Source organism: Stegostoma tigrinum, chromosome 5 (genome assembly GCF_030684315.1).
Source record: "Stegostoma tigrinum isolate sSteTig4 chromosome 5, sSteTig4.hap1, whole genome shotgun sequence".
Lineage (NCBI taxonomy): Eukaryota > Metazoa > Chordata > Chondrichthyes > Orectolobiformes > Stegostomatidae > Stegostoma > Stegostoma tigrinum.
This window is the reverse complement of record NC_081358.1, coordinates 91,683,395-91,705,581: the sequence shown is the minus strand read 5'-3', so window position 1 is coordinate 91,705,581 and position 22,187 is coordinate 91,683,395. Positions and strand designations below refer to the sequence as shown.

Genomic DNA, 22,187 nt, shown 5'->3' with positions numbered 1-22,187 from the left:
TCTAACGAGACAGCAGCCACTTCATTTGGTCACATTATAGTGAGGTTTACTAGCCAGCCTATTTTTCGGAATGTTGGGAGCTAACTATCTAATTTAAATGCATGTTTAAATAAGGCCACGATGCTCACAGAACTTGTCAACATCAGCCACATCTAAAAGAAATGGGGTCTGCTCACCCATCACCTTTATACATCATTAAACAGTTTAACGGGTATTAAACTTTACAAATTAGTCCTGAGCGAATAAAGAGAAACCATAAATTGGCCTTGCTGTTCAAGATCTACTATCTGTTATCTCTTCTGTCTAAAGCCAAATGGGGAAAGAGAGGGCCAAAACCCCTCCCAATCACGGAGGCAAATCGGAATGTTTGCTTCAAATGACTAATGCTACGATTTATCCACATTATCGATCATAGCAGATAGAAACTGAGCAGCCAATACCAAATGTGTTGCCACATATAATTCCCATTTTGCACAGGACACAATACTAGGTGGAAATGAGATTTATGAGGAGGGTGCAAAGAGGTTTCATGCAGATTTGGACAGGCTGTCACAGTTTTTTTTAAATCATATGTGGACATTGCTGGCTAGACCAGCATTTATTGTCCACAGGGCAGTTAAGACTCAACTATATCGCCTGTGAGTATGAAGTCACACTGAGGCCAGATCAAGTAGGGATGGTAGACTGCTTTCCTAAAGATGCACATTAGTGAACAGATGGGTTCCTCTTACAGTTGACAATGGGACTCTTAATTTCAAATTTTTATTGAATTCAATTTCCAACATCTACCATCTATTAGGGAATTAAACCCAGGTCCCCAGAACATTACCTGAGCTTCTGGATTAACTGTCTAGCAATAATACCACTCGGCCTTTGTCTCCCCCACCAGTAGGCAAAAACTTAGCTGGTGAAATACAATGTGGATACTTGTAAGGAGGAACACAGGTATCAAGTGAGCGATTGGGAAGTGTTGATGTCCAAAGAGACATGGGTGTCCTTGTACATAAGTCACTGAAAACTAACTAAATGCAGGTGCTGCAAGCAATTGAGAAGGCAAACAGCACACTGGAAACTACCAGTACAGCAAACTACCATCCTTACTTGCAACAAGATTTGAGTACAAGACTCCAGATGCCTTGTTGCAATTATCTAGAGCCTTGCTGAGACTTCACCTGGAATAGCACGTGCAGTTTTGGTCCCTTACCCAAGCAGTGGAGGTTCACCATACTGAATGGCAGGATTGTCCGAGAGGAGAGATTGTAGACAGTGGGCCTGTATTCCTTAGACTTGAAAAGGATATGAAGGGATATCAGTGAAACTTGAAAAAGTCTTCAAAGGGGTAGACAGGATAGCTGCAGGGAAGATGTTTCCCCCTTATTAGGAAGGGTCTAGAATCAGAGGACAGAGTCTCAGAATAAGGGACAAACCATTTAGGAGTGAGATAAACAGAAATCAGTCAGTGTGTCGTGCATCTATGGAATTCTTTACCAGAAGGCTCCGGAAGCTCAGTCATGAAGCACATTCAAGATAGAATCATAGAAACCCCCCAGTGTGTAAATAGCCCATTTAGCCCAACAAGTCTACACCAACCCTCTGAAGAACATCCCACCCAGACCCATCTTCCTACCCTTTCCCTGTAACCCAGCATTTTCCACGGCAACGCATCTAACCTGCACATCCCTGCTTTCTAAAGGGTATTTAGCATGGCCAATCCACCCAACCTGCACGTCTTTGGACTGTGGGAAGAAACCCGAGCACCCGGAGGAAATGCACTCAGACACAGGGAGAACATGCAAACTCCACACAGACAGTTGCCAGACGGTGGAATTAAACCTGGGTCCCTGGCGCTGTGAGGCAGCAGTGTTAACCACTGAGCCACATACTGCCCCAAGACCAAACAGATTTCCAGATATTTATGAGACCAAAGGATACTTAAGAGAGAGGATGGGAAAATGGCATTGAGGTAAATGGTCAACCATGATCTAGAACAGCACAGCAAGCTCATTCAGCTAAACTGCCAGCCCCTGCTCCAATGTTCCTAAAAAGAGAAACAATTACCAGCCTGTGCTTCGCATATATTGTTTTCACAGATCCAAACACCATGTCAGACTTACTCCCAAATCGATACATGAATTATGTGTAGGAGATCCTTAATAAAAACTTACATGGCCATTTGCAACGTCCAGCAAATCCTTCACTCGGCAGCCTTTCACTGGTCCCATGTCATTACAAATTCCCTCTTCAATTATGAAATAATCAGCTTTATATGACATCAGAATCATATAAATATCTTCTGCAGATCTTCTAGAATAGACTTGGTAGATCTGGTAATGAAACAACTGATTTCAGAAATGAGCTGAAAATTGGCATCTAAAGCCCTAAACCATGGATTTATACATCTGTGCAATGAAACATTCTTGCTTTTAAATTCCTTCATCCATGCTGGGCCAGCATTTATTGCTCATCTCTAATCACCTTCAAGAAGGTGGTGTCAAACTGCCTGTTGGACTGCAGCAACGCGTGAGGTGTAGGAACACCCACAGCTCTGAAGCAAGTGAGTTCCAGGATTATGATCCAGTCACAATGAAAGGACAGCGACACAGTTCCAAATCAGGATGGCGTTTGACTTGGCCGGAAGCTTGCAGGTGTTGTTTTCCTTTGCATCTTCTGCCCTCGTCCTCCTACGTGGTTGTGGTTATGGGTTTTTAAGGTGCTGTCGAACAAACCCGGGCGTTTATCCTGCAAGTGCTGCCACTGTGCAGGTGTGACAAAGGAAGTAAATACTGTAAGTGTGGGAGGGGTGCAAACCAACTGGGCTGTTTGTCCTGGAGGACGTCATTAAAGCCACACTCTTCAAGGAGATGCAGCGCATTCTATCACATTTCTAGGCAGACTTTGGGCAGACAGGAGGTGAGTAATTTGCTCTTGTATTTATACAGCTGCTCCAGTTGAGTTTCTGGTCCACAGTAATCCCAACAGGATGTTGATGGTGGGGAATTCAGCAATGGTAATGCCATTGACATAAAGAGGTAATAGATTCTCAATGGCTGAAATTAGTCATTGCCTGTCATTTTTGTGATGCAAATGCTACTTGTCACTTCTCAGGCCAGGCTCTGGTGTTAAAGAGATAACAAGGTGTGCAGCGGGATGAACACAGCAGGCCAAGCAGCATCTTAGGAGCAGGAAAGCTGACATTTCGGGCCTAGACCCTTCATCAGAAATGGGGGAGGGGAAGAGGGTTCTGAAATAAATAGGGAGAGAGGGAGAGGCGGATCGAAGATAGATTGTCCAGAGGGAGGAGGGTATTATCCAGATTAAGGACAGCATCAGTATCTAAGAAATCTCAGATAGTACAATAATCAGTGATCATCCCCACTTCTGATCTCATGAAAGAGGGAAGGTAATTGATCAGGCAACTGAGGATGGTTGGGCCTGAGGAACCCCAGTAGAGATGCCTCAAGTGGAGATGATTGCCCTCCAACAACCATAACCATCTTCCTTTGTGACACAAGAGTAACTCCAAGTGGTGGAGAGATTTTTCCCTATTCCCACTGATTCAGTGTAGCTAGGGGTCCTCAATGCCACACTTAATCAAATGTGGCCTTGATGTCAGGGACCACCACTCTCATCTTATCCCTGGTGTTCAACTCTTTTGTCCGTGTTTAATGAAATCTGGAAATGAATGCCTCTGGTGGACCCTAAACTCAGCAATTTAATCCATGCAACTGCTGTTTGATAACATTAATCGCAACCATTTTCATTAATTTGCTGATGGTAAGTAGACTGATGGGGTGGTAACTGGTTGGGTTGGATTCATTTGGTTTGCTGTGGACATATATAGCTGAACAGTTTTTCACACTGCCAGATTAGTATCCGTGTTGCAATGGTGTTGAAACAGCTTGGCTAGGGACATGGCTACGTCTGGAGCATTACTCTCCTATTGCCTAATGTTATCAGTGTTACAGCATCCAGTGCCTTCAGGTATTTCTTGATACCATGTGATGAGACTCAAGTGGTTAAAGACAGGCATCGCAAAACGCTAGGGACCTCTGAAAGAAGCTGAGATGAAAATGGAAATAAATAATTCAGACTTGTACTTTGTACTAATGTGCTGCACCCCACCCATTGTTGAGGATTAGGATATTTTCAGCACCTCCTCCTCCTGTTAGTTGTTTAATTATCTGCCACTTTGCAGAACCCAGTGCCAGATTTTGATCCATTAGTTGCTGGCTCATATATGCCTGTCTGGTGCATGCTGTTTCCTCTGTTGGTATGCAAACAATCCCATGTTGCAGCTTCAGCAGGTTGTCACCCAATTTTTAGGTATGCTGGTATTGCTCCTGATATGCCCAACATCACTCTTCATTAAACCTAGTTGACCTCCCAGCTTAGTAATGGCTGAGTGAGAGACATTCCGGACCATCAGGTTACAGATTACAGTTGAATATCTTTTCCCACTGCTGATGGCTCATACTGTCTTGTTGATGAACAGTTTTGAGTTGCTAGATCTGCTTGAAGTCTGTCCCATTTAGCACAGTGACGATGCCACATAACAGGATGGAGAATATCCTCACCATGAAGTCAGGACATTCATCCCCACATGATTGTACAAAGGTTACTCCTACCAATGCTGTCATTGAAAGAGACATCTGCAACAGGTAGACTAGAGAGGAAGAGATCCAGTAAGATTTTTCCTCTTGCTGCAGACCTAATCCTTTAGGATCTGACTAGCTGGGTCACTAGTAGTGCTGCTGAGCCACTCTTGGTGATAGATATCGAAGCCCCTCACTAGAGTACATTCTGTGTCCTTCTCACCCTCCATGTGCTATACAACATTGAGGAACTTCATCAGCTGAGGGTGGCAGTAAATGGAAATTAGAAGGAAGTTCCCTTGCCCATGTTTCATCCGATGCTGTGAGACTCAGTGGAGTTCAGGTCAACTTTGAGGACTCACAGCACAACTCCCCCGTACAGCATCATTTCTTGTGGAACAGAACCTACCCAGGGATGATGGTGGTGGCATCTCAGACGTTTTCTGTAACATGAGATTCGGTGACCGCGACTATGACTATGACTGTCAGGCTGCTGGCACAGTTCCTTGAAATTTGGCTCAAGCCCCCAGTGCTGGTAAGGAGGACTTTGCAGGGTTGATGAGACTGGGTTAACAGTTGTTTCCATTCCCTTTGTTATTACTGGATGTTAGAGTCAATTTGATTGATTTCTTTACGCTTTGTATCACAGCATTCTTCTCCACAACTAATGACATACCTTCCAATTGCACCACTGCTCCTATCCATATACAGAAAAACACCTAAAACGTGTGCTGAATCAAGTCAGTGAGTCACAATATCAAAATAGATAATGTCATTTCTATATATCTACCCAGCATATGACTTTGTGTATATCTTACTAAAGTCTATAAGAAGTACCTCTTCTAAAAAAAAACCAAAGAGTTGCAAATGCTGGAAGTCAGAAACAAAAACAGAAATTGTGCTGCCAGGTCTGCTGAATTTTTCCAGCAATTCCTGTTTTCGATACTCACCTCTTCTGTCCGTTTTCGTAGGTCCCTATCTGAGTAGAGTGGGTGAGTGGTCACTGTTCGGCCAGTGCAGAGTTTAACAGTGCCCATAAGTTGCATACTTCCAGCAAACACAGCAGCAGTTGGTGTTTGTCGTCTAGGCAATAAGAACAATAAATAAAATTAAAAAGTTAAAACAAAATGTTTAAAGTACATAAGTGACAGATGTGTTTAATACTGAAGGTAAATGCATATATAACCTAGCTCACAGGTAAAAAAACAAGTTTGTACAAACTGAAAGGATACAAACAGTGATCAAGCAATCTTGCACTTAGAAGGCTCCTCATCACAGCAGTCAGGGTGTCCCAAAGTGTTTCAAATACAATGTAGTAAAGCACTCAATGTCTTGCCCATTCCTAGAAGCAGTAAACTGATACACGATTCATGTGAAAGTCAGAAAAAGGGCAACAGCATCCATTTAGAAGCAGACCCTTTGAATGGTACTGTTTCTTATTTGCTGGAATCAACATCCAAATGATAGAAATTAACAACATTTTTGTTTAGAAACCCAAGCCTGCTGATAAATCCCAACTATCTGACATGGTAACTTGGAAAGTATTAACAGGATTGGACAAAGTCAACATGGCTTTATGAAAGGCGAACCATGCTTAATAAATCTCATGTAAAATAGATAATGGAGAACCCATGAATGTGATGTATTTGGATCTTCAGAAGGCTTTTGTTAAGGTCCCACTAAAAAGATTAGTCACCAAAATTAAACCATTTGGGATTAGACAATAGATAATAGGTGCAGGAGTAGGCCATTCGGCCCTTCGAGCCAGTACCACCATTCGGGGTAATATATTGGCATTGATGAGAATTAGTTATTGGACAGGAAACAAAGATTGGGAATAATGGGTGCAGCCACTAACTAATGCAAGGAGAGTTATATATAAATGACCTGGAAGAGGGAACCAAATACAATGTTTCCAAGATAACAAGGTGTGGGGCTGGACAAACACAGCAGGCCAAGCAGCATCCTTACGATGTTTCCAAGTTTGCTGATGTCAAAACTGGGGGAGATTGAGAGTTGTGAGGAGGATACAAAAGAGCTTCAAGGTGTTTTAGACAAAGTTGAGTCAGTGGGCAAACACACCGCAGATGTAAAATAATATGAATAAATATGAAGTTTTACACTTTAGTGTGAAAAACAGAAAGGCAGAGCATTTATTAAATGGTGATACATTGGGAAATGTGGATTACACGGAATTCAGGGTGTCTTGTAAATGCATAAATGAAAGTATACAGGGAAGTGCAGCAAGCAATCAGGAAGGCAAATGATATTTGGCCTTCTTTGCAAAAGGATCTCAGGTCAGAGTAGGGATGCCTTACTGCAGCTTTACAGGGTTTTGGTGAGATTACACCAGAGTATTATGTGCAGTTTTGGTCCCCCTACCTAAGAAAAGGTTAAATTTGCCATAAAGCAGGTGCAAAAGAGTTTCACTAGACTTATTACCAAGGATAGCAGGTTATTCCAAGAGGAGAGATTGGTTTGACTGGACCTGCATTCACTAAAGTTTAGAACGATGAGTGAGGAGCTGATTGAAACAGATAAAATTCTAACAGGGCTGGACAGACTAGATCCCCTTGTTGGGGAGTCTAGAACTGGGGGTGAGCACAGTCTCAAGATAAGAGGATGGACATTTTAGGACTGAGATAAGGAAAGATTTCTTCACTGAAAAAGAGAGTGAACATTTAAAATTCTCTACCACAGAAAACAACGGAGGCCATGTCATTGAATATATTCTAGAAAGAGATAGATAAATTTTCAGATATTAAAGGTATCAAGGGGTATGGCATTGAGGTAAAGGGCCAGCCATGATCATAACAAATGGGCTGAATAGCCTGTTCCTATTCCTTGTTTTGTTGTTTAAAAAGAAATTATGACAAAGAACAAACCATAAAGAAAATCAAATGTGATATCAAAAATCTCTCATTGCATGTAGAAAATGAGTCTGAGTTCTGCAATGGCTCTATAAGATATCGCGACCGATTGTAAGGAACAAAGTACTTGAAACTAAATCAGAAATAGAATCATAGAAAAGAATGGATGAACACAGCAGGCCAAGCAGCATCTCAGGAGCACAAAAGCTGACGTTTCGGGCCTAGACCTTTCATCAGAGAGCTCTCTGATGAAAGGTCTAGGCCCGAAACGTCAGCTTTTGTGCTCCTGAGATGCTGCTTGGCCTGCTGTGTTCATCCAGCCTCACATTTTATTATCTTGGAATTCTCCAGCATCTGCAGTTCCCATTATCTCTCATAGAAAAGAATGTGCAGGTTTGAAAATATTTTGAAACGAATGGATTTCGATAACCTCAGCAAATTTCTTTAGGCATCTTCATTACCAGACAAGAGAAAAAAAGTCATACTGCAAACTATACCAGAAACAACAGTGATTGGAGTTGAGTATATTTTCACTCCTGACCTATCCAGCTGCTACGAGCTTCACAGTACAAAAACATGAATTATTTTGTTTCTTAGACATAGTTCAACGCGAGGTAACGTGTTTTGAAAATTCACTATGTGTGATTTCTGTAATAAAATGCAATGTCAGGCATCAAATGAAAATACAATTATGCATGAAGTTGGGGTATTCAACTAAAGTTGTGTGGCTCAGCTCTACGCTGAGCAAGATCTGTCAAAAAGGTTCAATTGTGCAGACTGGTGACACTTCTGCTCTAAACTAACAGATAATCTGGTTTCTCTCTGAATGAAGTGCTTTTGCTTTACCAAAACATGTTCAGCTTACCATCTAAATTTGATAACAAATGCAAGATTATGTTCCGCCCTGAAGGAACTGTGCTAAAATCAAGAATCCTCTGTTAAATTCAAAAACTGGTAATTAAATACACATTAGCAGCAAAAGCTGGATCAATTAGCATCTTCACTGTGCTGAACTGACAGCATTTGGTTCATATACCATCACACATACACATATATGCACCCCATACAGAAAGTATCCCCCGTATCAATGTTGGCCGAATTGTTTAGGTCGTCAACTGTTGCATGAGATCAAGATACAGCACGGCATCTGTCGACTGCCAGTGGTCCCATGTGGATGAGATGCAAGGCCAAATTTCCAGACAGCCCAAAGTCTTTGTTGTCAGGTCACTTTTCATTTCTTTCCCAGCTACTGATTTTACTAAAGAATACGTGCACACTTACAGATACAAACACAAAGTCACTACTTACTTAATCCAGCTCATCAGCTCTACAGTATCAGAATCATAAAATTCCTGAAGTTCAGAGAGTTCGGCCATTACATCTGGAAAGAACTGATGTGCAAAGTATTTTTAAATTAAATGTATGATGTGAAACAACAATAATACCAAGTGAAATGCAGTTATAATACAATTTACCTTAAGCTACAATACATAGGGTCAGAAGTAGGCCATTGAGTGTGTTGAGTCTACTCTGCCACTCAGTGAGATTGTGGCTGATCTGATAATCTTCACTCAACTGTCCAGCCTTTTCCCCACAACCCTTGATTCCCTTGGTGATTAAAAATCTGGCTTCGCCCCTTTACCTGAAGTAATAACATCCCACAGTACAGTTCTATAATCACTACCCATCATTCAGCATCTCAACAAAAAAAGTGACCATTCCTTTAGCACAGACGAAGACAGTTTGCTGAAAGACATTATAGTTAGGCAGCAGAGGATTGTAAGATTGGCCTACAGAAACATTACAAACGCAGATTGGAAGGGGCTCCCTTTATAATCAACTTGACTGCAGCTGACTCAAGACGATACAATGCCAGAAATAGGAGGTTTTCTTTTACTTAATGTCCTGTGTATTTCCTCAGTTTCCCAGCCTGTCTTTTAAAGTTTCAGCCAATTTGAATAGTATTCGGCTTGTTCCAGTCAAAGCCTTTGATAGAAATGGAAAACAAGAGAGATCTCTGCAGCATAAGTTAGCTGATCGCACTGAACTTAAAAACGATCAACTAATTCCTGCCCTATCACTTCATCTGTGTGGCTTTGATATTCATGTTCCTTCATTTCTTGGCAGTTTCTTAGCAGCATCTCATCAAATACTTCTAAGTATCCAGATAGAAAAAACATTCACTGCATTCTCTTTAGACAGATTCCCTGTGACTTACTTAAAAGAAATAAATTAGGTTTGTCAGGCATGACCTGTCCTTTATAAATCCATGATTAGTCTATGCTTTGCTACGTGTGCACTAATTTATAGAAATTATCTCTGAACCAAAATTATTTAGTGACCTAAAGTTTCCTAGTAATCTAGTTCCATATTTTGAACAGCTGAACATACCAGTTTCTTTTTTCACAATGCATTAATTTGTTTGAAAATGATGGTGAGTGCCTCTGCTTTCTTTTCCTAATATCCTTAAAAATTCTCTGTACTTATGATCTGAATCTCATGACTTTTGTTTTTAGATTCACCACCACTTTCAAAAAACTTCTGGAGGATTGTTGCATACCTTTAGGTTGATCCCTAAAGAAGTGAATGAACTCTAAAGATTCTTGAAATATGTAAGGGAACTTTTGAGGGGCAGACAAATAAAATGTAGAACTGAATTTGTAGGGTTTGCAGTTGTAAGCTAGAGCTTTGTGGTAATAGTGCTTGTTTTGCCTTATTCTTATCAGAACAGTAAAGTTTATTTTTGTATAAGATTGGAAAATGTTCTGATGTAGTTCTGTAAGTTAACCACAGTGCAACCAAATTTCTCTCTGAACATGAATGGATGCTAACAGGATCATAACAAGCATATGACAAATATTTAAACATTTCCACATTTTTCATTTCCAAGCATAAGATGCTTTCTTCATCTATTCGTGCCATCCATTCTTTGACTGTTATTTTACCCATTATATCCTTGCATGCACCTTTGCTTTCTTCTTTACTTTCCACTTTAACCACAATCTTTTAAACTTCCCCTCGGCCTTCCTAATCTCATTTTTACTTTCTTTCTACAAGTTTTATTTATTACAATTCCTCAGCCATGGGGAAACTGATTAACCACGGTTCTCAATTGTCTATCTTTAAAGCAAATGAAAAGGAGGCATATTTAAAATGAATTTCACACACTATACCATTAGCCTAGCCAAGAACTAAAAACTATCACTTGCCCAGAAATAGCCTTCTGCCATCTTCCTTTTATCTGAACTGCCCGGCACTTACCAATGGGATTTCAAGACATACCTGATTAATAAGCGTGTTTGTTAACACATCACAATAAAGAAACCAAAAATGTGCAAATGTACTCACATCCTTCCACATACTGAACCCTATTATTGTTGGAACTGCGGTGCTTAACATAAGTGCCTAAATTTAAAGAGAATATAAAACAAAATTACTCTAAAAAAATTCGAAAAACTTGTGGTTTTCAATTCTGTAAAGGAATGTTCTGAATTCACCAGCAGCACTGGAGGCACTGTTCTGAGTCGCAACCACTTAAATACAGTAATCCACATCTCAGGAGAGCAAACACCAAAGGCAGTGAACATACAGGCATAAGGAGTCCATAAATACTTTAAGCTGTGAAAACACAATGCATAGTAAGAGTTATTACAGGAAACCCTTCGAGTTTTTGCAATAAACACCACAAACTGAAATTAGCCAGGTAACCCTGTCAGAATTAATGGGAACTGCAGATGCTGGAGATTCCAAGATAATAAAATGTGAGGCTGGATGAACACAGCAGGCCAAGCAGCATCTCAGGAGCACAAAAGCTGACGTTTCGGGCCTAGACCCTTCATCAGAGAGGGGGATGGGGGGAGGGAACTGGAATAAATAGGGAGAGAGGGGGAGGCGGACCGAAGATGGAGAGTAAAGAAGATAGGTGGAGAGGGTGTAGGTGGGGAGGTAGGGAGGGGATAGGTCAGTCCAGGGAAGACGGACAGGTCAAGGAGGTGGGATGAGGTTAGTAGGTAGCTGGGGGTGCGGCTTGGGGTGGGAGGAAGGGATGGGTGAGAGGAAGAACCGGTTAGGGAGGCAGAGACAGGTTGGACTGGTTTTGGGATGCAGTGGGTGGGGGGGAAGAGCTGGGCTGGTTGTGTGGTGCAGTGGGGGGAGGGGATGAACTGGGCTGGTTTAGGGATGCAGTGGGGGAAGGGGAGATTTTGAAACTGGTGAAGTCCACATTGATACCATATGGCTGCAGGGTTCCCAGGCGGAATATGAGTTGCTGTTCCTGCAACCTTCGGGTGGCATCATTGTGGCAGTGCAGGAGGCCCATGATGGACATGTCATCAAGAGAATGGGAGGGGGAGTAGAAATGGTTTGCGACTGGGAGGTGCAGTTGTTTGTTGCGAACTGAGCGGAGGTGTTCTGCAAAGCGGTCCCCAAGCCTCCGCTTGGTTTCCCCAATGTAGAGGAAGCCGCACCGGGTACAGTGGATGCAGTATACCACATTGGCAGATGTGCAGGTGAACCTCTGCTTAATGTGGAATGTCATCTTGGGGCCTGGGATGGGGGTGAGGGAGGAGGTGTGGGGACAAGTGTAGCATTTCCTGCGGTTGCAGGGGAAGGTGCCGGGTGTGGTGGGGTTGGAGGGCAGTGTGGAGCGAACAAGGGAGTCACGGAGAGAGTGGTCTCTCCGGAAAGCAGACAGGGGAGGGGATGGAAAAATGTCTTGGGTGGTGGGGTCGGATTGTAAATGGCGGAAGTGTCGGAGGATAATGCGTTGTATCCGGAGGTTGGTAGGGTGGTGTGTGAGAACGAGGGGGATCCTCTTGGGGCGGTTGTGGCGGGGGCGGGGTGTGAGGGATGTGTCGCGGGAGATGCGGGAGACGCGGTCAAGGGCGTCCCTTGACCGCGTCTCCCGCATCTCCCGCGACACATCCCTCACACCCCGCCCCCGCCACAACCGCCCCAAGTGGATCCCCCTCGTTCTCACACACCACCCTACCAACCTCCGGATACAACGCATTATCCTCCGACACTTCCGCCATTTACAATCCGACCCCACCACCCAAGACATTTTTCCATCCCCTCCCCCGTCTGCTTTCCGGAGAGACCACTCTCTCCGTGACTCCCTTGTTCGCTCCACACTGCCCTCCAACCCCACCACACCCGGCACCTTCCCCTGCAACCGCAGGAAATGCTACACTTGTCCCCACACCTCCTCCCTCACCCCCATCCCAGGCCCCAAGATGACATTCCACATTAAGCAGAGGTTCACCTGCACATCTGCCAATGTGGTATACTGCATCCACTGTACCCGGTGCGGCTTCCTCTACATTGGGGAAACCAAGCGGAGGCTTGGGGACCGCTTTGCAGAACACCTCCGCTCAGTTCGCAACAAACAACTGCACCTCCCAGTCGCAAACCATTTCCACTCCCCCTCCCATTCTCTTGATGACATGTCCATCATGGGCCTCCTGCACTGCCACAATGATGCCACCCGAAGGTTGCAGGAACAGCAACTCATATTCCGCCTGGGAACCCTGCAGCCATATGGTATCAATGTGGACTTCACCAGTTTCAAAATCTCCCCTTCCCCCACTGCATCCCTAAACCAGCCCAGTTCATCCCCTCCCCCCACTGCACCACACAACCAGCCCAGCTCTTCCCCCCCACCCACTGCATCCCAAAACCAGTCCAACCTGTCTCTGCCTCCCTAACCGGTTCTTCCTCTCACCCATCCCTTCCTCCCACCCCAAGCCGCACCCCCAGCTACCTACTAACCTCATCCCACCTCCTTGACCTGTCCGTCTTCCCTGGACTGACCTATCCCCTCCCTACCTCCCCACCTACACCCTCTCCACCTATCTTCTTTACTCTCCATCTTCGGTCCGCCTCCCCCTCTCTCCCTATTTATTCCAGTTCCCTCCCCCCATCCCCCTCTCTGATGAAGGGTCTAGGCCCGAAACGTCAGCTTTTGTGCTCCTGAGATGCTGCTTGGCCTGCTGTGTTCATCCAGCCTCACATTTTATAACCCTGTCAGAATGTCTACTTGTGAGCCATATTACATAATTACATACAAGAAGCTCAACAGCACCACCTGCTGGGTACTAACCAAACTGACACTATCTTAACAGTAAAAGGATAAACCATAGCAAAATCTAACATACGCCCCAAAGTAGAAGGGTGCACTTGATTTCCATTTGCTAGTCACATCTTACTAATATTTATTTTCTGGTCCACCCCCTTTAAAAGTTAATTAAAAACTTGCATGAAATAAGAGGTACTATCCTACCACAAATTACATCTAATCTTTTACATTGTAGTAACTTCATGTTCACTAGGAAAAATCACTAGTGGATGTCAGTCTAAGCTGTGCAGACAATGAAGGACGTAGCTTCAAACCATGGTGATGCTAAACTAATAGACAATGGAACTTAAACAGCATCGAAATGGGAACGCTAAACTCATTTCCAGTAGCCTGAGCAAAGATAGAAAGTAACCCATAGTTCCTGTGCAGACTATTATCCTTTGCAAGGTACCCATGTGAATGTCAGGTGATGACAGGATGAAACTTGTTTCATCTTTCTTCCTCACGCATACAAAATTTACTGTCATCCTTTACAAAAGTCACACAATGAAGGCATCGTGATTATGAAATTAATCAGCATGGTTGCAAATGTCATTTATTTCCATTTTTTTTAAATTTGTTGATAGATTTACTGTAATAACAAACTAATTCTGTCACCCTACTTGACACTAATGATGTTTGAACTGAAACAAGAAGAATACATGACGAAATTTTACTCATATCTGCAGTTATTATTAGCTTTTTTTAATGCAGCCTTCTGCAATGAGATTGGTGGTGGATTACTAGCCTTCTTACATCTACTGTATAATCCCGTGCAAGTTGCAAGACATCTCTATTTCTAAGCATCACTTTAAAACAGCCGACAGGATTTCCATCAACACACTTACCCTTGGAACATCAGAGCCAATGAACCAAACAGCATCATATGGAACATATGGTAAACCACCTCCGGCCTCTCAGCAATCACCATATTCTCTAGTGAGCCATCACTTTTTTGAGGTATATCACTGAAGGAAAACAAACAGAGAAGGCAAATAACCACGCTAAACTCTACATGATGTCAATGAAAACAGCTAAGAGAAAAGAATTTGAGGACTTTGAGGTTCCAACCTATGCTGGGGATTGAAGGATGAAACAGAAACTTTCTGGAATTTTGACTAGAACACTCTACTAATGAATGTGGACACAGTTCTTTGTGTGACTAAAGGCAGCGGGCAAGCTCTCGAAGCTGGATGGTCAGTCAGGTTCAGAAGAGTAATCAGTTCCACTTAAGGATAAAGGATAAGGAACTAAGAGGCCACTTCGAGACAGTAAGAACTGCAGATGCTGGAAGGCACAGACTATAGGCGAGACGCTGGAAAAGCACAGCAGGTCAGATCCCAATCCAACACCAATCTGCTGTGCTGTTACATGCCGACTGAAATGACTGAGGAAGACAATCAACAATATCAAGCCACTACGAGAAATAAAATAGACAGCATTGTGAGAGCTGTGGCTCAGGTGGCAGCTTTCTCACATCCGAATCAGAAAGCTCTCCCTTCTGGACAGCATTGTGCCACTGTTTCAGTATCAACAAAAAGTAAAACAGACTATATTGTTCATCACCAGATTTCTGCTTGAGGAAGTTTGGCTTAAGACACTGGATAGAATGAGCCCAGATACCTTTCGGACATTAGCATGAAGATTTGTGCTCCAGGACAAGCCAGTCTTCTAGCCAGTTACAGCACTGGCATCTGACAGTGGAAAATTGCCCTGGCATATCCTGATAAAGTGGGACCAATCTGATCCAACCAATCACCAATCCGTTATGCTCCTCATGACTGTCAGCACAGTAAGGGAAGCATCATTGATATTCAGTAATAACTTGCTCATTTATCTCAAGAGCTGTCTTGATCTCATTGGCCTTGGTCCAAGCATGAAGAAAGGAGGACTGCATTCTGCAAGATGTGAGTGACTGCCCTTGATATCAAGACAGCATTTGACTGAATACACCACCATGCAAGTTTAGCAAAGAAGTGAAGTCAATAAGAATCAGGCAGAAAACTCTCCACTAACTGTGCTCATACCCAGTACAAAGGATGTCAATCATTTCAGACTCAGGACACTGCTGCAGACATTCCTCAACATAAGAGTACAGGGCCGAAGCATCTTCAGATGTCTCATAAACGAACTTCTCTCCATTATAAAGTCACAATTCTATGCATTCAATAATGATTGAATAGTGCACAGCATAACTGACAACTTCTCAGAAACAGATGCAAGCAGTGTCCATACGCAGCAGGAACTAAACAAGATCCGGGCACTGGCTGAGAAGTAGCAAATGAAGTTAATGACACAGGCAACAACAAACAAGAGTGAACTGAGTCATCTCCCCCTGACGTTCAATGCTATTTCCATCACTAAGACTATCAGTGTTCAGCAAGTTACCACTGACCCAAAAATGGAACTGGACTAGCCATTTAAATACTGTGGCTACAGGAACAAGTCAGAGGCTGGCCATTCTGTGGTATTTAACTCACCTCCCATCTCCCTAAAGCCTGTCCCCCATCTAAAAGACAACAAGTCAGGAATGTGTTGGAACATTCCCCACCAAACTGAATGCTTGTGGGTCCAACACTCAGAGGTTCAACAATATCCGAGACAAAGGACCACATTAAACATTCACTTCCACACCACTGACGCACAATGACAGCGATGTGCACCACATTGGTGACAGCAGGAGAAACTTTTTTTAGATGTTGTATCATTAAGGTCAGGAATGCACCATCTCAGAGTATGGTAGAGACAGGATCAAAGCACTAAAGAGAGAACTGGATTATTATCTGAAAAAGTTCAAGAAGTCTCTCAACTGCATTAAACTGTGGATGCTGAAAATCTGAAATAAACACAGAGAATGCTCTGCATTTGTTTCTCAAACACAGTGTCAATAAAGTTAGGGATGTGCAATATAAGCAGTGTGGTCAGTAATGCCAAATCCTGAGAATGAATTAATAAGTATAACATTGCAAGTAGAATGCACTTACACTTAGAAAAGTTTGAGATTTTTCAAAAAAAAGCATGATTTAATTGAGGAATAATTAGGAACATTTATGGGTATTGAAGATTACAACTGCCTAAGTTGGACACCAGCTACTGTACAGTTTATGAGACCATAAGACATTGGAGCAGAATTAGGCCAATTGGCCCATTGAGTATGATCTGCCATTCGATCAAAGCTGATTTATTTCTCAACCCCAATCTCCTTCCTTCTCCCTGCAACCTTTGATCCCCTTACCAGTCAAGAACCCATCTATCTCAGTCTTAAACACACTCAATGACTTGGCCTCCACCGCGTTCTATGGCAATGAGTTCCTCAGATTCATCACTTCCTGGCTGAATAAATTCCTTCTCAACTCAGTTCTAAAGTGTCATCCCTTCAATTTAAGGCTGTGTCCTCAGTCTTAGTCTAGTGGAAACAGCTTCTTCATGTCCATTCTATCTAGGCTTCTCAATATTCTACTAGTTTCAATCAGATCCACACCTCATCCTTCTAAACTCCAGCGTGTACAGACCCAGAGTCGTCAACTGCTCCTCAGTTGATAAGGCCTTTAATTCCAGGATTATTTTTATAAACTTCCTTTGGACCTCCTCCAACACCAACACTCAGATATACCCTAAAACTGCTCATAATATTCCAAATGCAGTCTGACCAGAACCTCAGCAGTACATCCCTGTTCCTGTATTCTAGCCTGCTCAAACTGAACGTCATCATTGCATTTGCCTTCCTAACTGCCAACTGAACCTGCATGATAACCTTAACAGAATCCTAATCTCAGATTCCCAAATTCCACTATGCTTGAGATTTCCAGAGCCCTTTCACATTTAGAACCCAGTCTGCACCTCTAATCTTCCCATGTGGCCTCACACACTTTCTCACATTGTATTCCATTTGTCTTTTCTTTGCCTGCTTTCCCAGCCTGTCCAAGATTTTCCACAGCGTCCCTGCCTCCTCGAAGCTACCTCGCCCTCCACCTATTTTTGAGTCATGCATAAATACAAACAACATAATATAAAGGTAATCGAAAAGTACTTGTAAAATGATGATTTTATCCCATTTCAAAACAAGTTATTCTGTCAGGCTCAGCTTTCCAAAAACAAAGTTATCTTCTTGCAGAATAAATGCTCTACTTATATATCAGATTACAATTCTACATTAAATTTAATTTAGTCAGATCTAAAGATCAATACACTGCTACAATGAGCCAGAGGTGATGACGTTGGTAATGGTGAATTTTAAACATCATTCTTCACTGCCTCAATTGGCTTGCTGTGTTGTCACAGAGACTGAATGCTCTAATTCACCATTGAGGATATAAGCATTTCAGCTCCAACCATCTGAAAATGGAATATTAATTCAGCATTTAATTCACCATTGAGGATATAAGCATTCCAGCTGCAACCATCAGAAAATGGAGGATTCATTCAGCATTTAATTCTCGCAAATGGAAAGATCTCAAAGTTGTTGAGCCTTTTGAGGCATCAACAGACAAGGGTACAGTTTCATCCCAAGAAACAAAACGTTACTGAACTTTGAATTCTGTATTAAAAATTGCACCAGGCTAAAGGTTCTATGGCTGTCTTGTGCACTCTTGTTACAACTTTTCATGTGTAAAATATTTGCAAAAACAGATCTGGAATGAAGTCCCTGGGGATGTTTGATATAAACAAAAATGACTGGAATACAAAATTTCTATTGCTCAGCCCCAGCAGCTCTCAAATTAATGAGCACAACATTCAAACAGATTATGAGGCATGTTGTCTTAGAATCCAGTTGGATGCTTCCAGTATCACTCACTCTTTCCCATCCATTGCATATTCAATTTAATAAATTAATCCTTCAGCCCCATGATAAACATTCTAACATAATTTTATACATGTAAATCTTAATCGCAAGGTACTGGGAGACCATGATAAATCATGCATAGTAGAATACATCTTTGGCTACTGAGCTAAATCATTTGGATACACACATGCAATACTCCAAGATGATAATGTTTTGCTTCCTTCCTTACCGAAACTTCCTAGAAACTACTTCCAGAGTTGAGAAAAAGCAGATAAGCAATACAGACAAACAAAACGGGAGCAAGCAGGTCTGGGTCAGTCGGACAAAGAATTCCTGTGGTGGGGTCTGGAAGGTTTCTTGACAAAGCAGCAAGTTTGTATTGAAGTCTCTAAGTTAAAAGAAAGAGGAAAGTACACATTACACACAGTAACAAGAACGGATCACACAGTCAATTCTGTCTACTCATCTTAATGATGTAAAATTCTCAACTTCAGAAAGGCTTTACCACAGTACTAAACTAGCCATATGTTCCAATAAAAATAGAATTTAAACATCAAAATGCAAAAATATTTACTATAGAAATAAGTTAAGATTTATACCAGGAAAAAATCTAAAGCACTACGTACAATGCAATTAATACAATCACAACATACATATATCAGGTTATATAAGCATCCAATATTCTGCTGAAATATGTAAAGATGACGGTAATTATTTTTAAATACGGAATACACATACACAAACACCAACTCAAATTATCTTGAATATTTTAGCTAAAGTTGTAATTATTTCAATCATTGCATCGAAACAGAAACATTCTGAAAAAAACAGATGGCAATTTTGGGGGATAATTTCTGCTCTGTTCACTTATTGTGCTATCTATGGTATGAGATATACCTAATTCATGAATGAAGCATCGCAATTTTTACAGAATGGAACATCTTCTTATACACCCACTAAGAGGTCAGAAATTAATTCAAAAGCACCACTATTGCAAAGAATTCAACACTGGTATTATTTTCCAAGACTATAACAGGTCAAACACATGTTTGTGACTTCAATTCCCTAATATAGACTGGAATCTCCTAAGTGCGAATAGTTTGGACGGTGTTCCAGGAAGGATTTCTGACTCAATATGTAGATAGGCCGACTAGAGGGGAGGCCATCTTGGATTTGGTGCTTGGCAACAAACCAGGCTAGGTGTCAGATCTCTTGGTGGGAGAGCATTTTGGTGACAGCGATCACAACTCCCTGACCTTTACTATAGTCATGGAGAGGGATAGGAGCAGATGGTATGGGAAATTATCTAATTGGGCAAGAGGGAATTACAATGCTATTAGGCAAGAACTGCGGAGCATAAATTGGGAACAGATGTTCTCAAGAAAATCCACAACAGAAATGTGGAGGTTGTTTAACACTTGCTATGAGTACTGGATAGGTTTGTCCCACTGAGGCAAAGAAAGGATGATAAGGTGAGGGAAATTTGGATGGCAAGACATGTGGAACATCTAGTCAAGAGGAAGGAGGAAGCTTACTTAAGGTTGAGGAAGCAAGGATCAGACAAGGCTCTACAGGGTTACAAGATAGCCAGGAAGGAACTGAAGAATGGGCTTAGGAGAGCAAAAAGAGGTATGAAAAAGCCTCGGTAGGTACGATTAAGGAAAACCTCAAGGCATTCTATATTTATGTGAGGAACAAGAGGATGGCCAGAGTGAGGGTAGGGCCAATCAGTGGAGGGAACCTTTGTGTGGAGTCAGAGGAGGTAAGGAAGGTCCTTAATGAATACTTTGCTTCAGTATTCACCAGTGAGAGGGACCTGATAGTTTGGGAGGACAGCGTGAAACAGGCTTGAACAGGTTGATGTTAGGACGGAGGATGTGCTAGAAATTTTGAAAGGATAGACAAGTCCCCTGGGCCAGATGGGATACACCCAAGATTTCTACGGGAAGTGAGGGAAGATATTGCTGCACCTTTGGCGATGATCGTGGCATCCTCATAGTCTACTGGAATAGTACCAGATGATTGGAGGGTGACAAATGTTATTCCCATGTTTAAGAAAGGGAATAAGGATAATCCTGGGAATTACAGACCAGTCAGTCTTACTTCTGTGGTGGGAAAATTATGGGAGAGGATTCTGAGAGGTAGTACTTATGGTTATGATTAGAAATTTGTCAGCATGGGTTTGAGAGGGGCAGGTGATGCCTCACAACCCTTACTGACTTCTTTGAGGATGTGACAAAACACATTGATGAAGGTAGAGCAGTGGATGTGGTGTATATGGATTCTGTCATGGCATTTGATAAGGTTCCCCACGGTAGGTTTATTCAGAAAATAAGGAGGCATTAGAGTCAGAGGAAGTTGGCTGTCGGAATACAGAATTGGCTGTCCAATAGAAGACAGACGGATGTAAAGTATTCAGCCTGGAACTTGGTGACCAGTGGTGTTCCGCAGGAATTTGTTCTGGGACCTTTGCTCTCTGTTATCTTTATAAATGACTTGGATGAGGACGGGTGGGTTAGTAAGTTTGCCGATGACTCGAAGGTTGGTGGAGTTGTGGGCAGTGGGGAGGCCTGTTCTAAGTTGCAACAGGACATTGACAGGATGCAGAGCTCAGCAAAGAAGTGGCAGGTGGAATTCAACCCTGAAAAGTGTGAAGTGATTCTTTTTGGAAGGTCAAATCTGAATGCAGAATACCGGGTTAATGGCAGGATTATTGCCAGTGTGGAGGAACAGAGGGATCTTGGGGTCCGTGTTCACAGATCCCTCAAAGCTGCTACCCAACTTGATAGAGTTGTTAAGAAGGCATAGGATGTATTGGCTTTCATTGGCAGGGGAATTGAGTTTGAAAGCCGCAAGGTTATGCTGCAGCTCTACAAAGCCATGGTTAGACCACACTTGGAATATTGTGTTCAGCTCTGGTCGCCTCTTATAGGAAGGATGAGAAAGCTTTAAGAGAGGGTGCAGAGGAGATTTATCAGGATGCTGCTTGCACTGGAGGGCAGGTCTTATGAGGGGAGGTTGAGGCAGCTAGGGCTTTTCTCATTGGAGTGCAGAAGGATGAGAGGTGACTTGATAGAGGTGTAAAAGATGATGAGAGGCATAGATAGAGTGGATAATCAGAGACTTTTTCCCAATGACTATTATTAGAGGGACATAATTTTAAGGTGATTGGAGGAAAGTATAGGGGAGAGGTAGGTTCTTTACTCAGAGAGTGGTGGGCATGTGGAATGCGCTGCCGGCGGTGGTAGTGGAGTCAGATACATTAGGGACACTTAAGCAACACTTGGATAGGCACATGGATGATAGTAAAATGTACGGTATGCAGGGTAGTTTCATCTTAGTAGGATAATAGGTCCACACAACATCATGCTGAAGGGCCTGTACTGTGCTGTACTGTTCTATGTTCTATGTAAGAGCAGAAGTCAGGTCCTACATGTTACCCCCAACAAGGCAGCTCTGCCATTCAATAAAATTATGAATAATCTGATAATCCTTAACTCCACTTTCCTGTCTTATCCTCATAATCTTTCATTCCCTTACTGGTTAAAAATTTATTTCAGCCTTGGATATACTTAATGATCCACGATTGACAGCCCCCTGTGGTAAAGAATTCAACAGACTGCATAGCCTCAGAAAAAGGTGTCTTCATCTCGGTTTTAAAGCTGCTACCATTTATTCTGAGATTATGCCCTCTGGTCCTAGATTCTCCCATGAGGGGAAACAACCTCTCAACATTTACTCTGTCAAGTCCCCTAAGAATCTTACATGTTTCAACCAGGTCTCTTCTTAGTTTTCTAAACTCCAATGAGTACAAGCCCAAGCTTTTC

At 42.4% G+C, this 22,187-nt stretch overlaps 1 protein-coding gene across 4 annotated transcripts in view; it reads right to left on the bottom strand.

Annotated features, from left to right (window-relative positions):
- LOC125451698 (probable C-mannosyltransferase DPY19L4) overlaps nt 1-22,187 on the bottom strand; it is a 95,126-nt gene that overhangs the window by 15,291 nt on the left and 57,648 nt on the right. For 2 of the 4 annotated variants that reach the window (XM_059646141.1, XM_059646140.1), the window contains exons 12-18: nt 18,590-18,748; nt 14,426-14,545; nt 10,960-11,080; nt 10,811-10,867; nt 8,771-8,853; nt 5,543-5,675; nt 2,166-2,324 (exon numbers count right to left, since the gene is read on the bottom strand). In XM_059646141.1, coding sequence (XP_059502124.1) covers nt 2,166-2,324; nt 5,543-5,675; nt 8,771-8,853; nt 10,811-10,867; nt 10,960-11,080; nt 14,426-14,545; nt 18,590-18,748 — 832 coding nt within the window. Of the gene's footprint in view, nt 1-2,165; nt 2,325-5,542; nt 5,676-8,770; nt 8,854-10,810; nt 10,868-10,899; nt 11,081-14,425; nt 14,546-18,589; nt 18,749-22,187 lie in introns of all 4 variants that reach the window. The other 2 variants (XM_048529203.2, XM_048529204.2) reach the window with 1 other exon arrangement.